The 20,057-nt window shown below is 36.7% G+C and overlaps 2 protein-coding genes across 2 annotated transcripts in view; one reads left to right on the plus strand and one right to left on the minus strand.

The window, feature by feature from the left end:
- LOC134743082 (ATP-binding cassette sub-family G member 8) overlaps window positions 1-12,024 on the minus strand; it is an 87,767-nt gene extending 75,743 nt beyond the window's left edge. Inside the window, exon 1 of the mRNA XM_063676392.1 lies at window positions 11,794-12,024. The gene's annotated coding sequence lies outside the window, so the exon portion shown is untranslated. The remainder of the gene's footprint in view (window positions 1-11,793) is intronic.
- An 825-nt stretch (window positions 12,025-12,849) lies between these two features.
- LOC134743086 (ATP-binding cassette sub-family G member 5) lies at window positions 12,850-20,047 on the plus strand. Its single transcript, XM_063676399.1, has 12 exons — window positions 12,850-12,999; window positions 13,692-13,809; window positions 15,273-15,457; window positions 16,061-16,205; window positions 16,382-16,513; window positions 16,782-16,922; window positions 17,289-17,493; window positions 17,585-17,702; window positions 17,803-17,896; window positions 18,095-18,233; window positions 18,526-18,711; window positions 19,563-20,047. Exons 1-12 carry the CDS (start codon window positions 12,946-12,948, stop codon window positions 19,963-19,965), a joined length of 1,920 nt encoding a protein of 639 aa, XP_063532469.1. The 5' UTR covers window positions 12,850-12,945; the 3' UTR covers window positions 19,966-20,047.
- Window positions 20,048-20,057: the final 10 nt, after the last annotated feature.

Raw genomic sequence — 20,057 nt, forward strand, 5'->3', positions numbered from 1 at the left:
CTTGGACAAACGAATTAGTACTTCATGCAATTAATTATGCATTCATTAGTTATTATTGCTCAAACAAAGAGCCTATGTGTCCTCAAGCGCAACCTCGCTATTACTTCACATTGAAACAGTTTTGCAAGTTCTAATCTATGATTAATCTCTTTTTTTCGCATAAAAGTCGTGCATACCTACATAACGATCAAACGTTTTCGCTAATATTGTATTAAGTATTACTGCGGTTAGATGATGTGATGAGATGACATCATTACACAGTAATGTATCTACGTACATACTGACATCATTTTAGTGTGACCGGTTAATCCGAAATCCCCACGATTTCATGGAACGCAGAATACGTAAAAATGTTGTTGATATGTTAAACAGGAATTTTTGGGTCAACGGTCGCACATTTTCTGTGTCAATGTTCGATCATTTTAACTTTTAAGGTAATAATTACCTTAATTTTAGCACCACACAATCCACACATATAAAAACACCTCAGGAGCTCAGTAGTACATTAAAATATTGTATACCTATGTATAAAAGTATTAGATTACTTAAATAAATATTAGGTACTAATTTTTCGACGATTTTTTTTGGACATGGATAAATATCGTCACCTTTTATTTCAACAAATATGGACATGGACAGTATCTCGGTCACTTCTTGATTTTAAATATTATCTTTCACACAAGCTCAGCTACATTTTTATTCACTCACTAATATTTCAAACCATACAACTGCTAGGTACTTAATCATAATCAGATTTATTCAAGTGTATGTCACGATTTTCCGATGAACTTGATCGCATATTAACTAGTGTCGCGAACCACTATTTTAGTATTGTACAAATAACATAAGTACAACCTTTATTTACTTACTAACTTCATCACTTTTCCATTAAACGAAGTCTATAGTAATCCTTCCACATATGTGTAATAAGTGAGCAGCATCTCTAGTCTCGGGGATTTAGCTGCCATATTTTATACTCGTACGCATTGTGTGCACCACGCATATTGACTAATCAGATAGTTGACGTAAGAGGGACATCATACGTCAATTATGTAAATCACGAAAAGCCTCCTATTAATAAACGCGCCCAAACATACCCAACTACGTATAACCTACACAAATGGCTTTAGATGGCTTGAATGTAGGATGAGGCCCTGAAAATTGTCCAAACGGCCAATACTAAGTAGCGTGAAGGCAAATGCAGCCAATGGTGCGTATACGCATTAATAGCTGCATTGTTTGAGGCGAGGTGTTCGCGCCAGGAAGGTCAGAGGATAAGTTTCTCTGGTTTGGAATACGCATGAAGCATATCAGTGGCGGGGCGTCCTTAGAACTTGATTACTGGTTTTCTAATTTGAGACAATTGAGCACCTTCCCCTATAGGACAGAAATAAATTTAGATAAAATTATATCGGATTGGCCCAAAGGGTATTTAATTTTTGCCCAACCACTGATACCCTCAAAGCCACATCGAAAAAATAGACTCAAAAGCCCAAAATGTTTAGATACACACTGCTTCTCGTAGGCAAAATCATAAAGTCAGACTATAGTTAAGATAACTCTGAACTGACTTGGCAGTCGACAAAGTAGTACGTAGCTTCTCTTGTCGTCAATATTACAAGAAGTCATGTAACACATCTGCTGACCTTACATAAGTCTGTATGACATCAAATAACATGTCTGTAAATTAAAACGATAGCAAACAATGACTTTACCAAACAGACGTCATAGTCATAACCCACTGCCACCAAAACAACCAATCTGTGAAGCGATCAATCATAAATAATGTATTACTGTAATTGTTCACTATGGTCTTACTTAAGCAGGTCAATGACTGACGAAGTAATTACTCAGTGGGTTACTTTCAGCCCACAAGCCGACAGACACGAATCTTGGATAGACCCAAACGGGATACAATTCTAAAGTCACGATTATCGAAGCTCTAAAATAAGTAGGTTTCCTAATTGTACTTATTATACGAGACTTAACGTTTATGGTCACGAAAATCCTTAATTAGTTATCTGCCAAGAATTCACTATAACGTTTTATCTGTAATTAGTGTAATTACTATAATGAAAACATATACAATATACATAAAATACAATACGAGTGCTTGAATTGGGAGAAAAAAACGTCAAAGATTTCAATTAACTTTTCATAAAAATCCTTCCTGTATGGTCACTTTGTATGAAAATGTCTAGCAAATAAATATACGTTAGCAGATTGTACAAAGTTGCAGCTAAGTTGCGAATAATTAGTAGGCATTGCAATATTTTTATCCGATTCGTTTTGTAACATTAAATATTAAAAATTAAATTTATTTATAATTTAGTATTTGATAGCGCAACGATTGCACGTTTGTTGCACGTAGGAAGATTATATTCTCAGAATTATTTTTACCCATTTCTAAAAGTTGTGTAATACATAAAGATACCTACGATACTTACATAATATTACATATGTACCATCAGCCGTAAAAGTGTATGGCGAATTTATCAGAATCAGATCATTTATTTGCTTTCACGTACACATGCAAATACAGTTATACAATATAACTCTAAAGAACATATTTACATGCTAAAATTGAAAGATAACGCAAGTACCTATATAATCTTCTTAGTCGGTACGGTCCGCTTATCTGATGCCGATTTCTTTTAATATGGAGTATGGAGTCATTTGTACGAAACTGTCCACGATACTCCTAGCATCCGTCTCCAGCACCGCATCCATCCAATGCGTCAACTTTCTTCTTCTCGGTTTCACGAAGGGTCCATGTCTCCATAGAGGAAAAAGGGGAATATTAAGCAATAAACAAGTCTGGTTTTCGTGGTCCTGGTAATGTTCCTGTTACACCAAATCTTTTTCATTTTATCCATAGCAGACCTAGTGATCGCCATGCGCCGCTTGATTTCGTCTATGCACCCTCCTTCGTTGGATATTAACGCAGGTAAATATATGATTGGACAACCTCGCAATTCCCTATGTGTGTGATCCAGGGTAAGTTGTTATTGACGTGGTCGACAATCATCATTTTGGTTTTCGTGCGATTTATTTTCAATCCAAATTCACGGCTCGTAGCTTCCATCTTATGCAGCAGATCTTCCATATGACGAGCACTAGTTGCGAATAAGGTCGTGTCATCCGCATAACGTAAGTGGGAGATCCTTCTACCGCCAATTACGACCCCGTCCGTCCAATTTCCCAAGGCAATTCTGATTATCATCTCTGTATAGATGTTGAACAGTAGAGGTGAAATTATACAACCCTGGCGTACTCCTGCATCAGGACGGAAATCACTCGACAGCGTTTCATCTTTTCTAACTGATGTTGATCCACTCTCGTATCAAAGCAAATGTAACGTAGGCTTGTTGAACTCTCGCGCTTTCTCGATGATCTGGCGATTCTGGTGTACAGTAAAAATTTGCTCGCGGGTGCCTTTTCCTTTGACAAAACCTGCCTGTTCACGGGCAATTTCTTTCGAGAGGAAGGTCTTAAGGCGCTCATTAAGAATGTGAAGCAGTATTTCACTTGCGTGAGATATTAAAGCAATGTGTCTATAATTACGGCACACTTTTGTGGAACCTTTTTTATGAAGGGGAATGAACACGCATTTAGGAACAAATGAAAGTATTAAAACAATTTCAAGCTTGCTGGGAATTAATTCCTCAAAACGCTTTTATGGATCTGATTTGATTAATCACTGCGTAGCCGCTCATTAGACAGCACAATGTTTCGCAAACTACCTGAGCTAACTCAATTGTCAGCTCACCACTTAATCTAATCTACAAATGTTGAGCAAGGTCAACTGTTATGGTAAGCCCAGTCTGAGGTAATATTTATTTAGTTACCGCGCTACATACGTAAATCTGGTTCTTCTGTGTAAGGTGAAGAAATTATATTTTTAAAGCGATAAGATTCAAACCACTTAGAAAACCATGCATTATTAGATAAGTTATAACTAGCAACCCGCCCCGGCTTCGCACGGGTGCAATGCTGATGTATTATACATAGAAACCTTTCTCTTGAATCACTATCTATTAAAAAAACCGCATGAAATCCGTTGCGTAGTTTTAAAGATCTAAGCATACATAGGAACAAACATCCATCAAGACAGCAGAAAGCTTCTTTGTTTTATACTATGTAGTGATACTTACATGATTTTCTAAGTGGTTCCATAAAATCGAATATTCAGTTAGTATTTTTTTTTTTTTTAGTCGGTTCGATTACCGGACGAGGAAAGCTATTTAAAAAAAATTGAATGCAGTTTTGTTTGTTTTTAAAAATAAAAGAAAGTTCCCTTTAAGTAAAATGAGCTAACTTAAGGTTTTAAGTACTTTCCCTCCAAGGCCCATTATTTATTTTTTACGCTGTATGTACCTACTTATTAACTATCGTAATTTATCATGTGACATACGGCTTTTTATAAATTAATATCCCTAAGTTTTATTTATGTTTGAATTACCTGATACAAAGCGTTTACGTTAGGCAAAATTAAAATACTAATTTAAAAGTCGGACTTAATATCAATAAAGAATGTCAGGCTAACAAATGCGAACTATAGGAACAACTAACAACAATTTGACCATACGTCTAAGATCTACAGTCATCGAAACGAGAACATTTTTATGACGTCAGAATTCATAACCAAAAAGAAGCGAGTGACCACAAGAGCGTGAGTATGTAAGTAAGTTCAATGCTCCAGAGAGCGTGGCGGGTACCGTTTACTCGAATGTGTCCATAGACGTGTGTGAACTATATGACTGACGCATTTCTGTTATAATCTCGATTCACATAAATGGCAATATGTCCCAGTTATCGTTTTTAGGGTTCCGTACCCAAATGGTAAAAACGGGACCCTATTACTAAGACTCCGCTGTCCGTCTGTCTGTCAACAGGCTGTATCTCATGAACCGTGATAGCTAGACAATTGAAATTTTCAAAGATTATGTATTTCTGTTGCCGCTATAACAACAAATACTAAAAACAGGATAAAATAAATATTTAAGTAAGGCTCCCATACAACAAACGTGATTTTTTTGCCGTTTTTTGCGTAATGGTACGGAACTTCGTGCGCGAGTCCGACTCGCACTTGGCCGGTTTTTTTATTAGAAAGCCTGCAATCGATCGGTTAGTTAGTTAATTAGTTATAAGTAAAGAATCGCCTATAGTTTTTTAAAATCCGGTTACTGCATTCGTAGGTTCATGGCTTTACTATTCTCATAATAAATTAATAGGCTCTTTTCAAAAATACCTAGGTATAAAACAGTAGGGTAAGTAGCCATTAAAATTTTGAATTTAAGTTGTGTAACTTGAACTACGACACTAACACTAGAAAAACTACTGGTAGGTATATAACATATCAATTGCGACCTCTAACTCTAACAAGTACTTATTGATTAAGAACGTAAAGAATCGAACTAGCTTTCTTATTATCCAAACCCCACAACACGCTTAGCTACTATTGGTCAAATTAAATAGACAAAACAAAAAGACACCAACGTACAAAAAAAGTCCAAAAATATGATATAGCAATATGATTTTCTACAAATTCACGGTCTGGGGGCGGGTCAAACATATTTAATAGGACGCCACAGTAGCAATCAGACCGAGAACACGCTGCACATGAGCACTAAGAAGGTTTAATTAGACAATTTTCAGTCTGCAACTATGTAGGTACTCCATAACTCTTTAAAAAATCTTTCCACTTTTAAAAAAGAAAATGGAAATATAGAACCTACTCTAAAAGTCGCCAAAAAACGGTCTAATGATTTGAAATTTAACAATCGTAATAGTATACTAGACATCACTAGACGTATTATGTTCTTTATATTCCGGTTGAGCTAGACGTCTTTTGGCGTTAATTTAATACATATCTATGTAGGTATATGTATAGGGTATACTGTATAATGAAGTCAACAAAACAAGCTTCATATTCCGGTTGAGCTAGACGTCTATTGGCGTTAATTTAATACATATCTATGTAGGTATATGTATAGGGTATACTGTATAATGAAGTCAACAAAACAAGCTTCATTAAATGAAAACTGGACTTAGATGTATTCGAATCGCATCCTTATTAGAAGGGTGCCCCTATCCCTATAATTCCTATATACATATTCAAATATTTATTATACAATTACTTTGTAAGTTTGACTGATACATAAAACTTCAGGTTCACATTAATATTGACTACGGTATTGAGACACGTTTCTACAGCCTTACTTAAAACGTCACGGTTCATCGGAACCATGGTCTCGGCGGGGTCAGGTGTCTTAATGGCGTCAAGCCAATTGGACAGGCTAATGAGAAGTTTATGAGCTGTACAGCTCCCTGCAACAGTATGGCAATGAAAATATTCGAGCATTTTAGTGCTTTGCTTTAACTTTTCATTAATCTTTATGACATCGCCGACAAGCCAGCTATAAACAATGTTAATACGTATGACAGGGTAACTCCTAAGCACACCACACAAGGGCTCAAATTAAGCACCAGAATGGGTGAAATATCTTACGGAATATTCCTTATAAAAAACCATTCTGCTCATTCAGGTGCTTAAATTTAAGGTACAAGCAAAAAGGTACCTAAGTACCTTATTCAGCTTGTATGGCATGGGGTGGATCTAAATCGAGTAAATCGTAACGCTATAAATATTACTTAGATCGTAACTAACATTCACTTGCAACGCGATAACTATAATGATGAAATTAAATGAGCAAAGTGCAAAGTTTAAATACTGCGTAGAACACGCCACAGCAGTGGGTCTAGTCATGACATGGTTCACTGGTTGTATGCTCTTTGGTAAGGTCAAAAGACCGAAGTCTCGCCTACACGATTAGCAACAGACTAATCACTTAATTAAGGATCTTCAATAGCTCTTGAATCACCAAGCAATTAAATTATTATCCTACTTTATAGAAATACAAAACTTCATTAGGGTGGTTCAAAAACCTTTTTTTCATATTTTCCAACGGGGCACCCCCTTATTTTGTTACACTTTACACCAAGTTTTGTAACTTCATCTCAACTACAAGATGGGTTCAACCACTGAAATTTTTTATGTTTTATGAAATCCAAAAAAAAGTATTTACATGTGATTCATAAGTTTTGAAGTAGAAAAACATTTTTATTCCCATTTTTTATAATTTTGCAAGTTAGATTTTTTTAATTTCACCTAAAAAAACATAAAAAATGGAAATAAATTCTTTTTTTTTACTAATAACTTATAAATCACACTTCCAAATAATGTGAAAACAGATACTTAAATAAAAATCCAAAAAATATTTTTTATTTTATTTCATGCAACGTTGAATTTTTGTCAAGTGGTTACGCACCTCCTAGTTGAGATAAGGTTACAAAACTTGGCGTATTTTACAACATAATAAGTGTAATAAAATAAGGGGGTGCCGCTTCTTCTAGCTAGAGTTCGAATTTTTCCCATACAAACGTGAACCACCCTAGTACGTATTTAGGTATACCTAATGGACACTACACTTTGCAAGTAAATTACCTACATGGCAGATTTTTATTTCGCTCCACCGACTCTTGGCTTCAAGGCTCTGAGTCACATCCTGAAGAGTTCGTTAACTCGTATTGTCTTATTTTTGTCAATTCATCGTAATTTATGCAATTTGAGTAATTTTCTTGTAAAGTCAATAAACTTGTACTGTCTAGGGTATTTAGGGGGGGGGGGGTGGTTACCCCTACAGTAAACAGACGATGTGAAATTTAAGGTTACATTCGGATGGTGACTGCAGTAGGTAGTTATACCTATTTTTGCAACGTTACTGCTGCAGCGTTGACGCAGACGATGTTCATTGGTGTTGCAGGATTTGATTGATGATGATGATAGGGTCATTGCGCTAGTTTCCGTCCATGCTCTAGTTTTCGTCCACTTGAAGGATTAGCAAATATATTTTATTTTTAATTTGCTACATGCGAAATATATTTTTTGGGTAGATACATATATTGTTTAGACAACAAAGATTGCAAGAAGTACAAATTTGTGCAGCAATGTAGGTTAATGTTAATATTCAAATTTCGTCAAGTGGACGAAAACAAGAGCCGAACGAAAACTAGCGCAATGACCGTATTATTTTTCTCAAACATGCAGTGAAATGTACCGTGCGTCGTAGCGCAAAAATAATAAAAGTTTAGTTCCCCTTTAAGAAACCCCTCATTAATAAAAAATAAAATAAAAAATATATCTTTATCTAGGACTGTATCTACTAATGCGTCGTAGTGCAAAAATTATAAAAAAAATTGTTCCCCTTAAATACCCCACGCACTGAACAACCTATCACATTAGCAAAGATAGATATAACTCCGTAATAGATGGATACAGTCTAAGGAAAAAACGTGCCTCGAAAATCAAGAAAATTTGATTCTCGTTCGGAGGGCGCTACTAGCTTTGGCCTACTGTCGTATTGATGGCGTTGACGGTTTCGTTTGTTATTTAACAATTTTAACGCATATCAGTGAAATAACATGGGTCAAAATAATAAAAATAATTAATGCAAATAAAAAAATCATTTATCCATATTTAAATACATTTTATCGTATTTTTATAAATATATATTAATTTTTAGTTTTAAAGTGTGTCGACAGATGGCAGTGAATTTACTGGGGTTACAAAATTTACTATGACAGTACCGCTCTAGTACAAGTTACTCTATGACATTAGGATATGAAACAATCATCATCATCATCATCATATTTGTATAGGGTATTTGACAACATTAAAAATATATAACGAATTGCTGTCATCCTGAAAGATAATAAACTAATAAAGTATATTTCACTATATTTGAATGTAAATTATGTTTATTTTTTGGAAAATAAACGAAAGAAAATTTAATATTTTTTTTAATTTCATCAGGGACGTGAACGCTCTGTGATTGGTGAATATATATATAGGTAGAATACGATGACGAGAATAGTATCTCCATACTGCACTTTAATTTGAAAGAAAAAATATTCTACTAACTACCTACTAATGCTGAAAGAGCTATGTTATGAGGTTATGTAGTAATACATTAAATACCTAGATCTTGTTTCGTTAAATAACAAAATCCGCTGCTTTAATTACCATATTTAGTTACAGTTAAATATTACTTACATCGAAGTGGTCTTCACACATAAAAACATTTATATGCGCTAAAATGCTCTTTGGGTCTCTTCGCGCTAGTTTTAAACACATTTTTCTTTTTTTGGGATTCGTTGGAATGGAAACAAACGATTTGTCTGGATTTTTTATAGTCGTACTTGAACATTGCGGCACTATACACCATTTATATACCATTTTACATTGAAATAATGAATTCAATGCACATAAACCATAAGATTAACTAAGGTCATTGACTGAGTTTACTTGCGCGTGTCACGTGATTAGCCCCTTTGCAAAAACAGCGTTTAAGGCGCGTTCAAAATAAATAAACTTTAACATTGTTTTTTTTTTATATTTAATACAGGAAATTTTACGGAAATATCAATGTAGTGTAATTATTAAGTCATAAACAATAAATTAAAACCCTTTTTTAAAAAATAGTCAAATAGCCTATTATAATTTCATTGCATGTTTGAGAAAAGCACTCTCCCACCAAAAAAATGTTGCCAAGACGAAACCATAAGGCTCGCACTGTCAAAAAGTTATCATATCTTTTGTAGAGCCAAGCTTCTAACTCTACAGCTAACTTCACAAACTCCACACCTTAGTTAAAATATGTGGCTTGGCCGTTTCGCTACTGTCACACAGGTGAAAAATGTATTCACTATAAACTATTTTGTATGTAACAAAACGGCCAAGCCACGTATTTTAACTAAGGTGTAGAGTTTGTGAAGTTAGGGCCTGTAGAGTTAGATGCTTGGCTCTACAAAAGATCTGATAACTTTTTGACAGTGCGAGCCTTATGGTTTCGTCTTGGCAACATTTTACATAAAATGTTTTTGGTGGGATTTCAGAATCAATCAGAATTAGAATCAAATGTTTTTTTCGTGATAAACTCAAAACTAAAATTACACTCGCACACTTCACTCTACACTCACTATTTCACTTTTTTTTGTAAGTTACTTATGGCAATCTTCCATCCCCTAATTTAAAGGGTGGGGGGGGTAATTTACTATTAAAATTCCTGAAATTTCGTATCTGGGGGCATCTTTTATACAATCTGCTTTTTACTGATTACGCCCTTTTCCACCCCCTTTTCACCCTTACAGGGTGATTTTGGGGTTGAAAACTATTCTATATCATTCCCCATTACAGCGGTTATTGATTTTCCATACAAAATTCCACCACCCTTTTCACCCCCTTAGGGGCTAAAAATTTCAATTTTTTGAATTTTTTTGTTGTTTGTGTACCAAGACTATTTTACATACCAAATTTCAGCTTCCTAGGACTTCAGAAAGTACCCTAATGGTTTTGATGAGTAAGTGAGTGACGAAATCGGGGTTTTTTAGATATGAATAAAGTCTAAAGTATAAAAGCTATGCAATTGAAAAATTTTATGCTTAATAAGTCCACTATTGTTATCATATCCCGAGAATTTTGTTTATCTGGTGTAATCCAAACCCAAGTTATGAGGGTTCAAAAAACGACGAAGCGCTTCGAGAAAAGGTAGGTAGTGCCCTAAGCTTGCGTTTCGTATTGCTCGTCTGTGCGGGGGCACTACCGTGCCCCTAGATACCTCGGCGTGAAAAGGGGTTGCCGGCATCATAACTATTTGGCCTCACTACGTTTGGCCGGCAACCCCTTACTTCACGGCCTCTGTAGTAATGTACAGAATTTACTATTAATGGGTGGGTATTAATGGGTGGGTGGGTCGTTACTTATTAGCGGCCTTCATAATCATTTTTATGATGAATGTCAATGTGAAACTCATGTTTCGACACAAAGATGATAGATTAGACAATGTTAATGTCAATCAAGTTTGACTTAAGCCTAATTCAATTGAAATAGTATTGTTTACTGAAAGGAACGACCTCTTCCAGGCAAAAATTATACGGACGAGGTTATTATGGATCTTAGTTAAGAACCGTCAAGTGGGACAACTAGGGACAGGAGGGGTAAGATTCAACAAAGGAAATATTTTCCAATTATATGAACGTGGGCAACGTGGCTGACAGCAGTGTGTAGGAAAAGGCATCAAATTTGAAAAAAATAGGCGCAAGGTACGATCTTCCACACAAATTTTTTATTCGTGCCATTTTCTACAGACTAAGCTGGCTTGCCAGAGTATAGTTTAGAAGTTTAAAAAATATATAATGTACCTATTTCATAGGGGGGTCACCAGGTCACATGTTGTTGGTGTTTTTGCTCCTGACTCGTCTCTACTCGGTTTATTTATTCTGTGGTATTAGGCTGTAGTAGGTACTTATAATGTACCTACGTAAGATTTATAAATTACCCCCTATAAATAATTAATTATTGCTCGGCCGACGCTTTTAGCTTCCTGCAAAAGTCACGATTTGCAGCGCAAACTCATCAGTTAAACCGATATGACTCAGCTGACCTACGACGGGGTCAATCGTACCTGCTATAAGTTATCACTGCTTTTGATTTAACGGACTATTAATTTGGCGGTAAATAATTAACTGTTTTGCAAATAAAGATAACATATACAAGAAAAAAATGCTACAAATTTCTTCTGAAGAGGTTAAAATGATAAATCGGTATCTAATTAAGATTTGATAAATATCAAGATAAAAAGTAATGCCACCTACAAACCGGTAGGTACCCATAAAAAATGTCTATCAATATTCAAAGTCAAAACACACATAGATATAACAGTGTCAACTTACCCAATAATAAGCCGAACGGTAGTCCACAGAAATACAGAAACTTCACTGAAACCCACTTTACACATCGACCGGCCAAACTACCAAGCACTCAAACACGCCCAAGAGTCTCTTTAAAAACTTTGAAAATAACCATTCAGTTCAAGAATTCGTTAGTTTTGATTTTTAAAGATTGTTCTTCTTTCACCATGCTGCCATTTACTGCGTCCGAGTTTGACTGAGCAGTCAGTGACACTGCGCAATGGCGCCTTCCCTCTCTATCTAAGACTTAGTGTATGGAAGTGAGGGAGAAGGAGAAGACTAATCATTGGAATTCATGGGTATAAAGCTGGTTGGATATGTGTGGGCGTTCGATGGTTGTGTGGTGCAAGGAAAGGAGACAAAAAGCCTTATTGGCAACGGCGCATTGGAAATGTGCGGAAAATGAGGCGTTAAGGGGAAGCATTTACTTTTATCTAACCAGCCAATACAGTCAAAACTTAAGACTTTTATAAAAATGTTTACCTACTGTTTTATGATTATGTCACAATTTCTACTTCTCATGCCTATTAACTGGAAACGATACAATTCCAATTTTGTAAGAAAATATTTTTTTTCCATAGAAACTGATTATAAAACTGCATTAGTAAATTTGTTAGAAATACCCATTCATCTACGTTAATTTTAGCAGGTGTGCGTTATTTTTATTTTATTATTCTATTCTATCTGCCTAGACTTCTCTGAAATCTATAGATGTGGCCTTGTGGCCGTATATACTTAGATACAAATTAAATAACTGTTTTTGTTGGTAAATAAATTTTCTTAAGACTGAATATAAAGATGTCCCAACTGAAAAAATATTAAATTCAAAGAAAGCATGACTAGCAGTCACTTCCCCTTAACTAACTCGCCAAACTACTATGTAGCAAAACCAACTTAGATTCAACCTAATACAGTCTAAAATCGCGTGTTTCCGCCATACTATTAAAATTAAGTACAGTTAGTGAACAGAAGTTAGTCACAGGTGTAACTGGCAACGTCGCTTAACGGAAAGTTAACTTTGAAGTTAGTTAGTTTGCCAATTTTTAACTAGGGGACGGGTGTGTTGCTTTAAAATGCATTTGTAAATGTTTTTCGATTATTTTAAGCTTTAACTTAATATTAAAGTGATATAAAATGGCAGGGGGGAACTATATGTTGCAGTTGTATAATGTGTTTCACTCAGGACAAGTAAGATTGTTGAAATTTTATTTTAATAACTTGATTAAGTAGTTTTGTGTGTTGGTGGCCTTTCGTTTACATTTACAATGTGATACTTAATATAACATTTGATTTTGGACACGGTTTAGTGGTTAATTCTATATTATGGACAAGAAAACCTGATTAACTAACAACATAAACATGAACAAAACATACATAGGTATTATTTTTCATGTATTAATTTTAATTAACTCTATAAAATAAAGAATGTAGGTAAGTTCATACATATATAAAGTTGCTATCATTACTGTAAATTAACACTAACATTTTCAGGTTCTTACTTTACGACCCAATAATCGTTTTCTTACAAGGAATAGCTCGTTGATATCTTTTGTATGGGAGCGCGATAGTCAATCCACGGGATGCGCTAACTTGGCTATTATACGTAGTTTGTTTTTGTAGCAATGATATTTTAATTTTTACGTGTACCTATTCTATCCGCGAAACTTATTGGAAATTTTGAATACCTACATACGTTTCATTTAAAATAGTGTTATTTGGCCTTTTCTGTTTACATAGGATGATTCCTTATTATTGTTGAACAGGCTAAAGTAAAAATTTAAAGCTCAATTCCTTATCTACACTTTTAGCGAGATAGTTTTGTTTGGATGTTTATGGTACTTTACTTACTTATAGATTATAACAAAGTTGATATATGTTAGGTGGAACCGGGGAGCTTATTCCAACGCATCACGGGCGGAGTGAAGACCGGCATCATTCTCAAGGATGTCTCCTTCACCACTCACAGCGGAGAAGTCACCGCGATACTTGGCTCCAAAGGTATAGTATAATATAGGCTTGTAGGCTGTAAAGGGGCCCACTGACTATCAGTCCGCCGGTCGATATCGGCCTGTCAGTTGTTCGTAACTGTCAAATTTTTGTTCTAACTGACAGGCCGATATCGTCCGGCGGACTGATAGTCAGTGGGCCCCTTAAGCAAGAGTCCCAAAATAATCCTGCAGCGGGCGCAGCATGGTTCCATTTTTATCGCCTGTCACTATGCCCGTCACTTTCGCACTTACATACTTGTTAGAACGTGACATGCATGATCTACTGCTACGTCAGCTACGTGTGCTGGAAAGGTGATCACTATAGATCGCGAGCCAGGCGCAAATTTCGTCAGTCATCGCCTCCCGGGCGAAAACTCGTAAAGCGGTTAACGGCTATGTATGATGAACCCTCGTGAACGTCAGCTGCCGCTCTGTTGGTGGGTTAAGGAATGGCAGCCACCGAAACGCGTAACACGGTCTTTCCACCGCGATACAATCGGCTGACGATTTGTTTTATTAACAATAACATCTAAACTATCATCTGACTAAGTATCAAACGGGAGGCGATTACGCCGATGACTAAAAATATTTTTTTTTTACATGTTCATGTGACCAGCTGACGGTCTTTCCACAGCGATACAATCGGCTGACGATTTTTTATTCACACAATAGCATCTAAACTATTATCTGACAAAGTATCAAGCGGGAGGCGATGACTAAATTCTATTTAAGAGGCCGTAGTCGATTTTAGAGTAAAAAAATTAAATTGATAGATTTAGTCGTTGAAATTATACACGTTTTGTTACGTAATATCTAAGTAACAAGTATTGGTTTCTATTAGCACGTCTTCTCATCTTGCCATTTAATAATGAGATCGCAAGCGTGCGTCACAGGTAATATATGAAAAGAAGGGGCAGTTTTTAAAAATTCATCAAAAATTTATGGTAGTAAATTATACAAATTGATGTATAAGAATAGTTTCAACAAATGTTGTAGATTGTTTAAGTATCAAAATTAAGTTGAAATTAAGTCGATTTTCAGAGAAATTGTCACTTGTTTTGAAGTAATTTCTGGAGAAAATTGATTTCGTCTAACTTTCATTTACACTACTTCAAAGTCGTAATAATAAAAACGTAGTCTGATAAACGTCAAGTACAGGATATGTGTAATACAAAATTACCATGTTTAGCAGTCCAAACTTTACGAAATTTACAAATAAGAGCGACAAAATCAGTGCTTTACGCGCGTTTACCTAAACGTCCATCAGAAAAGCAAACATTACTAATTGAGTGAGTCTGTTTTCAACAAATTGATCTGATAAAAGGTAAGATAAGAAGATGCGCTAATAGAAACCAGTACTTGTTATTTCAATTAGGTAACAAAAGGTGTACAATTTCACCGACAAAATCTATCAATTTTACATTTTTGCGACTAAAATCGACACCGGCCTCTTAACTTTTTACTATTTTTTAGGCAGTGGCAAACGCGCCCTCCTGGATGTGATCGCCCGACGAGTGGCCTCGAAAGGCCACATTCTTCTAGAAGGAGTACCATTAGAAGAGGAACAGTTCAAGAGTTGCTGCGCTCTTGTCCGCCACTCTACAAGGCTGCTTCCCGGGCTCAGCGTCCAGCAAACTCTCGCTTTGTCGCTGACTAAGGTAAGGCCACATTCTTTTAAGAGTGCCTCTAAAATATAATCATTTTAAAAACTGCTGCGCTCTGGACCGCCATTTGACACTTTCTTCTTAATTCTTCAGAGTAGTCTACAACCCATTATATCTATAACATACGTAAAGCAAAGTTGCTTCTAGGGCCGGTTGCGCCAAACCGTCGGCCATCGTTACAACGTTCGCAAAATTTTATGAGAGTTTCATAGTTCATTGCAATCATTGCTGAGTGACGTTGATCAGTCCGCTTTGTCGCTGACTAAGGTAAGGCCACATTCTTTTAAGAGTGCCTCTAAAATATAATCATTTTAAAAACTGCTGCGCTCTGGACCGCCATTTGACACTTTCTTCTTAATTCTTCAGAGTAGTCTACAACCCATTATATCTATAACATACGTAAAGCAAAGTTGCTTCTAGGGACGGTTGCGCCAAACCGTCGGCCATCGTTACAAAGTTCGCAAAATTTTATGAGAGTTTCATAGTTCATTGCAATCATTGCTGAGTGACGTTGATCAGTCCGCTAATTGTAGTTGGTGCAACTTAACGGTACAGCTGCTTTGATGCAACTAGCCCTAAATTATTATTTTCTTCTAGGTTTCCGGATATTTAAAGTCCTCTAAAGTGAAGCAAGTCATGGCGGACTTGGCGTTATCGCAGGTGGCGCACAAATGCGTGACTACCCTAACGAAAAGCGAATACAGACGGCTGGTTATCGGCGTGCAACTCATTCGGGATCCATGTATGTGTTGCACCCATTTTACTTATCAATCCAATTATGGCACCATTTATGGCCTATTTGAGTTATATGTGCATTTGGGCACAACTGGAAGTTGCAAACCCGAGTCTTTTATCCACTTCAAGAAGAATAGTTCCGTATCAACATTACATTACAATTTCAATATGTCAATATTTCAGTGATACTGCTACTAGACGAACCGACATGGGACCTGGATCCCCTGAACACATACCTGGTGATCTCGATATTGTCTAACGCAGCCAAGAAATACTCCACAGCCATCATACTTACTATGGAGAAGCCGAGATCTGGTAAGAATAGCTATATTTTGACATTCAATGAAAGGAACTAACTAGGTAAACAACAACCATTGATCGGCACTTGATCACCAACATACAAGACAATTGTATTCAACCATTATTGTACCCCAGTGACCCACTACAGCGAACTGCCTCCCCCAATGCGATGTACTACAACGATGTACATATGCTTCGTCGACCAGTTTACGTGCGACTGTGTTAGTCATATATACAGTATCAACACCTGGTTAGGTTAACATGAAATCCTTATTTGTTACAGACGTGTTTCCATTTTTGGATCGCGTGGTGTACCTGTGCCTGGGCGACGTGGTGTACGCTGGACCCACAAGAAACCTGCTCGACTACTTTGGCAGCATTGGATTCCCTTGCCCGCAGCTCGAGAACCCACTGATGTATTATTGTAAGTAGCTGAAACGATGGTCTAAGGAGATGTAAGAAGAAATTTACGCTGGTATTTAAATAAAATCTTACCTTCTGTATGAAAACGCCAGAATGATTTATTTTGAGAGGGTTTTCTGGAAAACAGTTTTGTTTAGTTGTAAGAGAAGCTTGAGAAAAAGTGTCATGCTAGTGTTCAACTACGTAAGGATCTACGTTTAATTCTGCCTAGTTCTATAATCACAGTCATCGGGCATCAACTTGTCTCGTCCTGTCCCAAACTATGCTAAACTTCCCTGTAGAATGTAGAACACCGATACGTTCGTAGGGCTCATTCATTCTTCTAATTCATGCTCCCTTTGACTCATTCTTCAACACATTTTTTCAGTATGCCTATCAACTGTAGACAGACGCTCTCGCGAACGCTTCATAGAGTCCAACCACCAGATCGCAGCCCTAGTTGAGAAGTTCAAACTGGAAGGTCAGGCCATCATGCAGGGCAACGTCAACGAGCATCGGATCATCAACCCTAATAAGATGCAGCTAGGATATGGCAAACCTAGCGGCGCCAAGGTTATATGGATGTTGTATGTGTAAGTAACTTCCTAATGTAGTTATTGTCGTAATATGTAACGCTGAGACGTACTCACCTAATATATACTTTTTGTTATTTTTACTTTGCAGGCGAATGCTGGCTTCAATATTTAACTTAAAGAAAAACGGATTGAAGCAAATGTTCATGCGACTATTCTCCTTGCCCTTGTATTTCTTGTTATTATGGGCTTTCTACTTTGAAGCGAAGGTAAAATTATGTAAATGCTGTAAACCTAACCTAAAAACCCGGTTCGCAGGACATTACTTTAATTTAAAATAAATAAAAAATACGTTACTTGTTCTTGCAGGATTATCAAAGGGCCTTCATTACAAAGAGCGGACTAATATTCAACGCGATGGTTGGAACTTACTTCATCAGCATTATGAACACGATTTGTTTATGTAAGTTTTTACCCTTTGTTTTTGTTTCTATCCGATTCCGTTAAGTAAATGTCAAGATCTCTTCTTGAGGAAGTTAGTGTTCCGGGACGGGATATATAGGACGTGCTTGTCTACCTGTTTTCTTTACTGACAGAACCTGCACGGCGACTCGCAGTTGTATTTCTTACCCATTTCAATCTTTACTATTGATTACTGCAGATGGCCCCTACAGAACGCGTTACTACCAGGAATCTCAGGAAGGGCTGTATAGCGGGGCCAGCTTGCTGTTGTCCTGCAATCTGGTCTCTTTGCCCTTCTCCTTTATCAGCACTTTCGCGTCCGCTGCCATCATTTATCCGTAAGTAAATTTAACCTTTTCTTGAAGCATGACTATAATGAGCTCATGCAACAACCAAGGGATCATGTAGGTGAAAAATATTGCCAGCTACTTTTCTAAATAAAGTAGGAACTATCTTTTATTCTTTCCTGTTCATACATGATCTTCTGATACACACGTAAAATTAGATACTCACAAAACACCAGTGCCATGGTTTGCCATGGCATTTCATTGTTTCTATGAGATACCTATTGTTTAGTGTGTTTGTGTCGGTATGTTGTTGTTAATCGCTACTCGTTTTTTCTGTGTTCAGTATTCTAGCCGACCTAACAGAAGGCTTGGACTACCTATACTTCTCGCTCGTGCTGTGGTCGTGCCACGTGTACGCCGAGCAGCAAGCCATGGCGGTCATGATGTTCGTGCGCAACGGCCTCATCGCTGGCATCGTCAACGTTTACATCACGTGCGTCTACGTTATGCTGGCTAGCGGAGTGCTCAGGTAACATTTTATGAATTATAAATAAACATACCTTGCCTGATGAGCAGGCTCAAATTAGTTTGGCTGGTGCGATATGAAAACGCCGGATCCGACCTAACACCAAATCAGAAATTGTTAAGCACCTAAAAAGTGACCTAATAATTGTATCGGAGGCAAGAACAGGGAATTGCAATCCTATGCAAGTACAAGATAGTGTCGCCACGCCATCCAAATGGTACCTACCGTACTTTTCTACTCTGTTTGACCCTGGTTCTGTGAACAATTCTTCGTCACTGTATCATGTATAAGCAGGTTTACCGACATAATAGTGCATTATGACTCCGCTTATACTGACCATCCGCTTACTATGACGTAATTACTGTGCGAAGTTTGGTTTTCATATAAAATTCTTGGTGACAAAGTCGGATAAGATGACTTCGCTTATAGTGACAAATCGTTTACTATGACCTATAAATTCTATTTTCATGAAATTATGTCCGGTATACTGACACTTTCGCTGCTTTTCGTGGCCGTCCCCACGTCTTTCCCTGCGAGGACGTTTTGTACGTGCATGGCGTGTAAGTTGCTTTAATTATGATTCTCAGTGACAAGTTAATAATTGCTACAAGGTTAATAAAACTCATCTCTCACAGGTATTTGAGATTAATTTGGAAAAATTTACAAAAATAAGAAGTTAACCCACCATGCTTTTATATGACCACCGCTTAGTATGGCGAGTTTGTCACTTCCCTTCAATGTCATTATATGCGGATTCTACTGAACTCTTAAACTCGGAATTCCGATATGACACTAAATGATAAACCAACGTATTTACTTACCTATTTAAAGATCGAAACATTTTCTTTTCTCAGATCCTACAAAGGCTTCGAAGATTGGCTCTACTACCTAACCTACATAACCCACACACGCTACGCGTCCATCTTCCTGCACCAGAACGTTTTCAAACAGCCGCACTTCAACATTCTCCCCTACAGCGACTCGGAAAACTGCACGGCCATCACCAACCTCATTCAAACCTCTTCCAGTTTGAACACGAACTCGAATGCGAACTGTCGATATGCTAACGGAAAAGCGTTCCTAGCAGAAAGGTTCACGTCAAGGAGTTTTACCGGAGATATTTATCAAACTGGAGATATGAACATGGAATTCAATTTGGGAATCAGTTTTGCGTTCAGTGTTGGCATTATGCTGCTGAATAAGTTTTTGTATTTGATGCCGTTGCCTAGCTATATTAAAGATAAGTTTAGAGAATGATTTTATATTTATATATGTAAGTATTAATAATTATGATAATTTGATCCGTCCAATTATATTGTTATGTGATTAATTAAATTGATATATGAATT

This window comes from Cydia strobilella, chromosome 7 (genome assembly GCF_947568885.1).
Source record: "Cydia strobilella chromosome 7, ilCydStro3.1, whole genome shotgun sequence".
In the NCBI taxonomy this organism is placed as follows: Eukaryota; Metazoa; Arthropoda; class Insecta; order Lepidoptera; family Tortricidae; genus Cydia; species Cydia strobilella.

Excerpts from the sequence above, each read along its gene's own strand:
- LOC134743086 (XM_063676399.1), top strand. The coding sequence starts at position 12,946 with ATGGCAGGGGGGAACTATATGTTGCAGTTGTATAATGTGTTTCACTCA. Across the intron at positions 16,923-17,288 it reads GAACCCACTGATGTATTATT|TATGCCTATCAACTGTAGAC; the intron begins GTAAGTAGCTGA and ends ACATTTTTTCAG. Across the intron at positions 17,703-17,802 it reads CTTTCTACTTTGAAGCGAAG|GATTATCAAAGGGCCTTCAT; the intron begins GTAAAATTATGT and ends TTGTTCTTGCAG.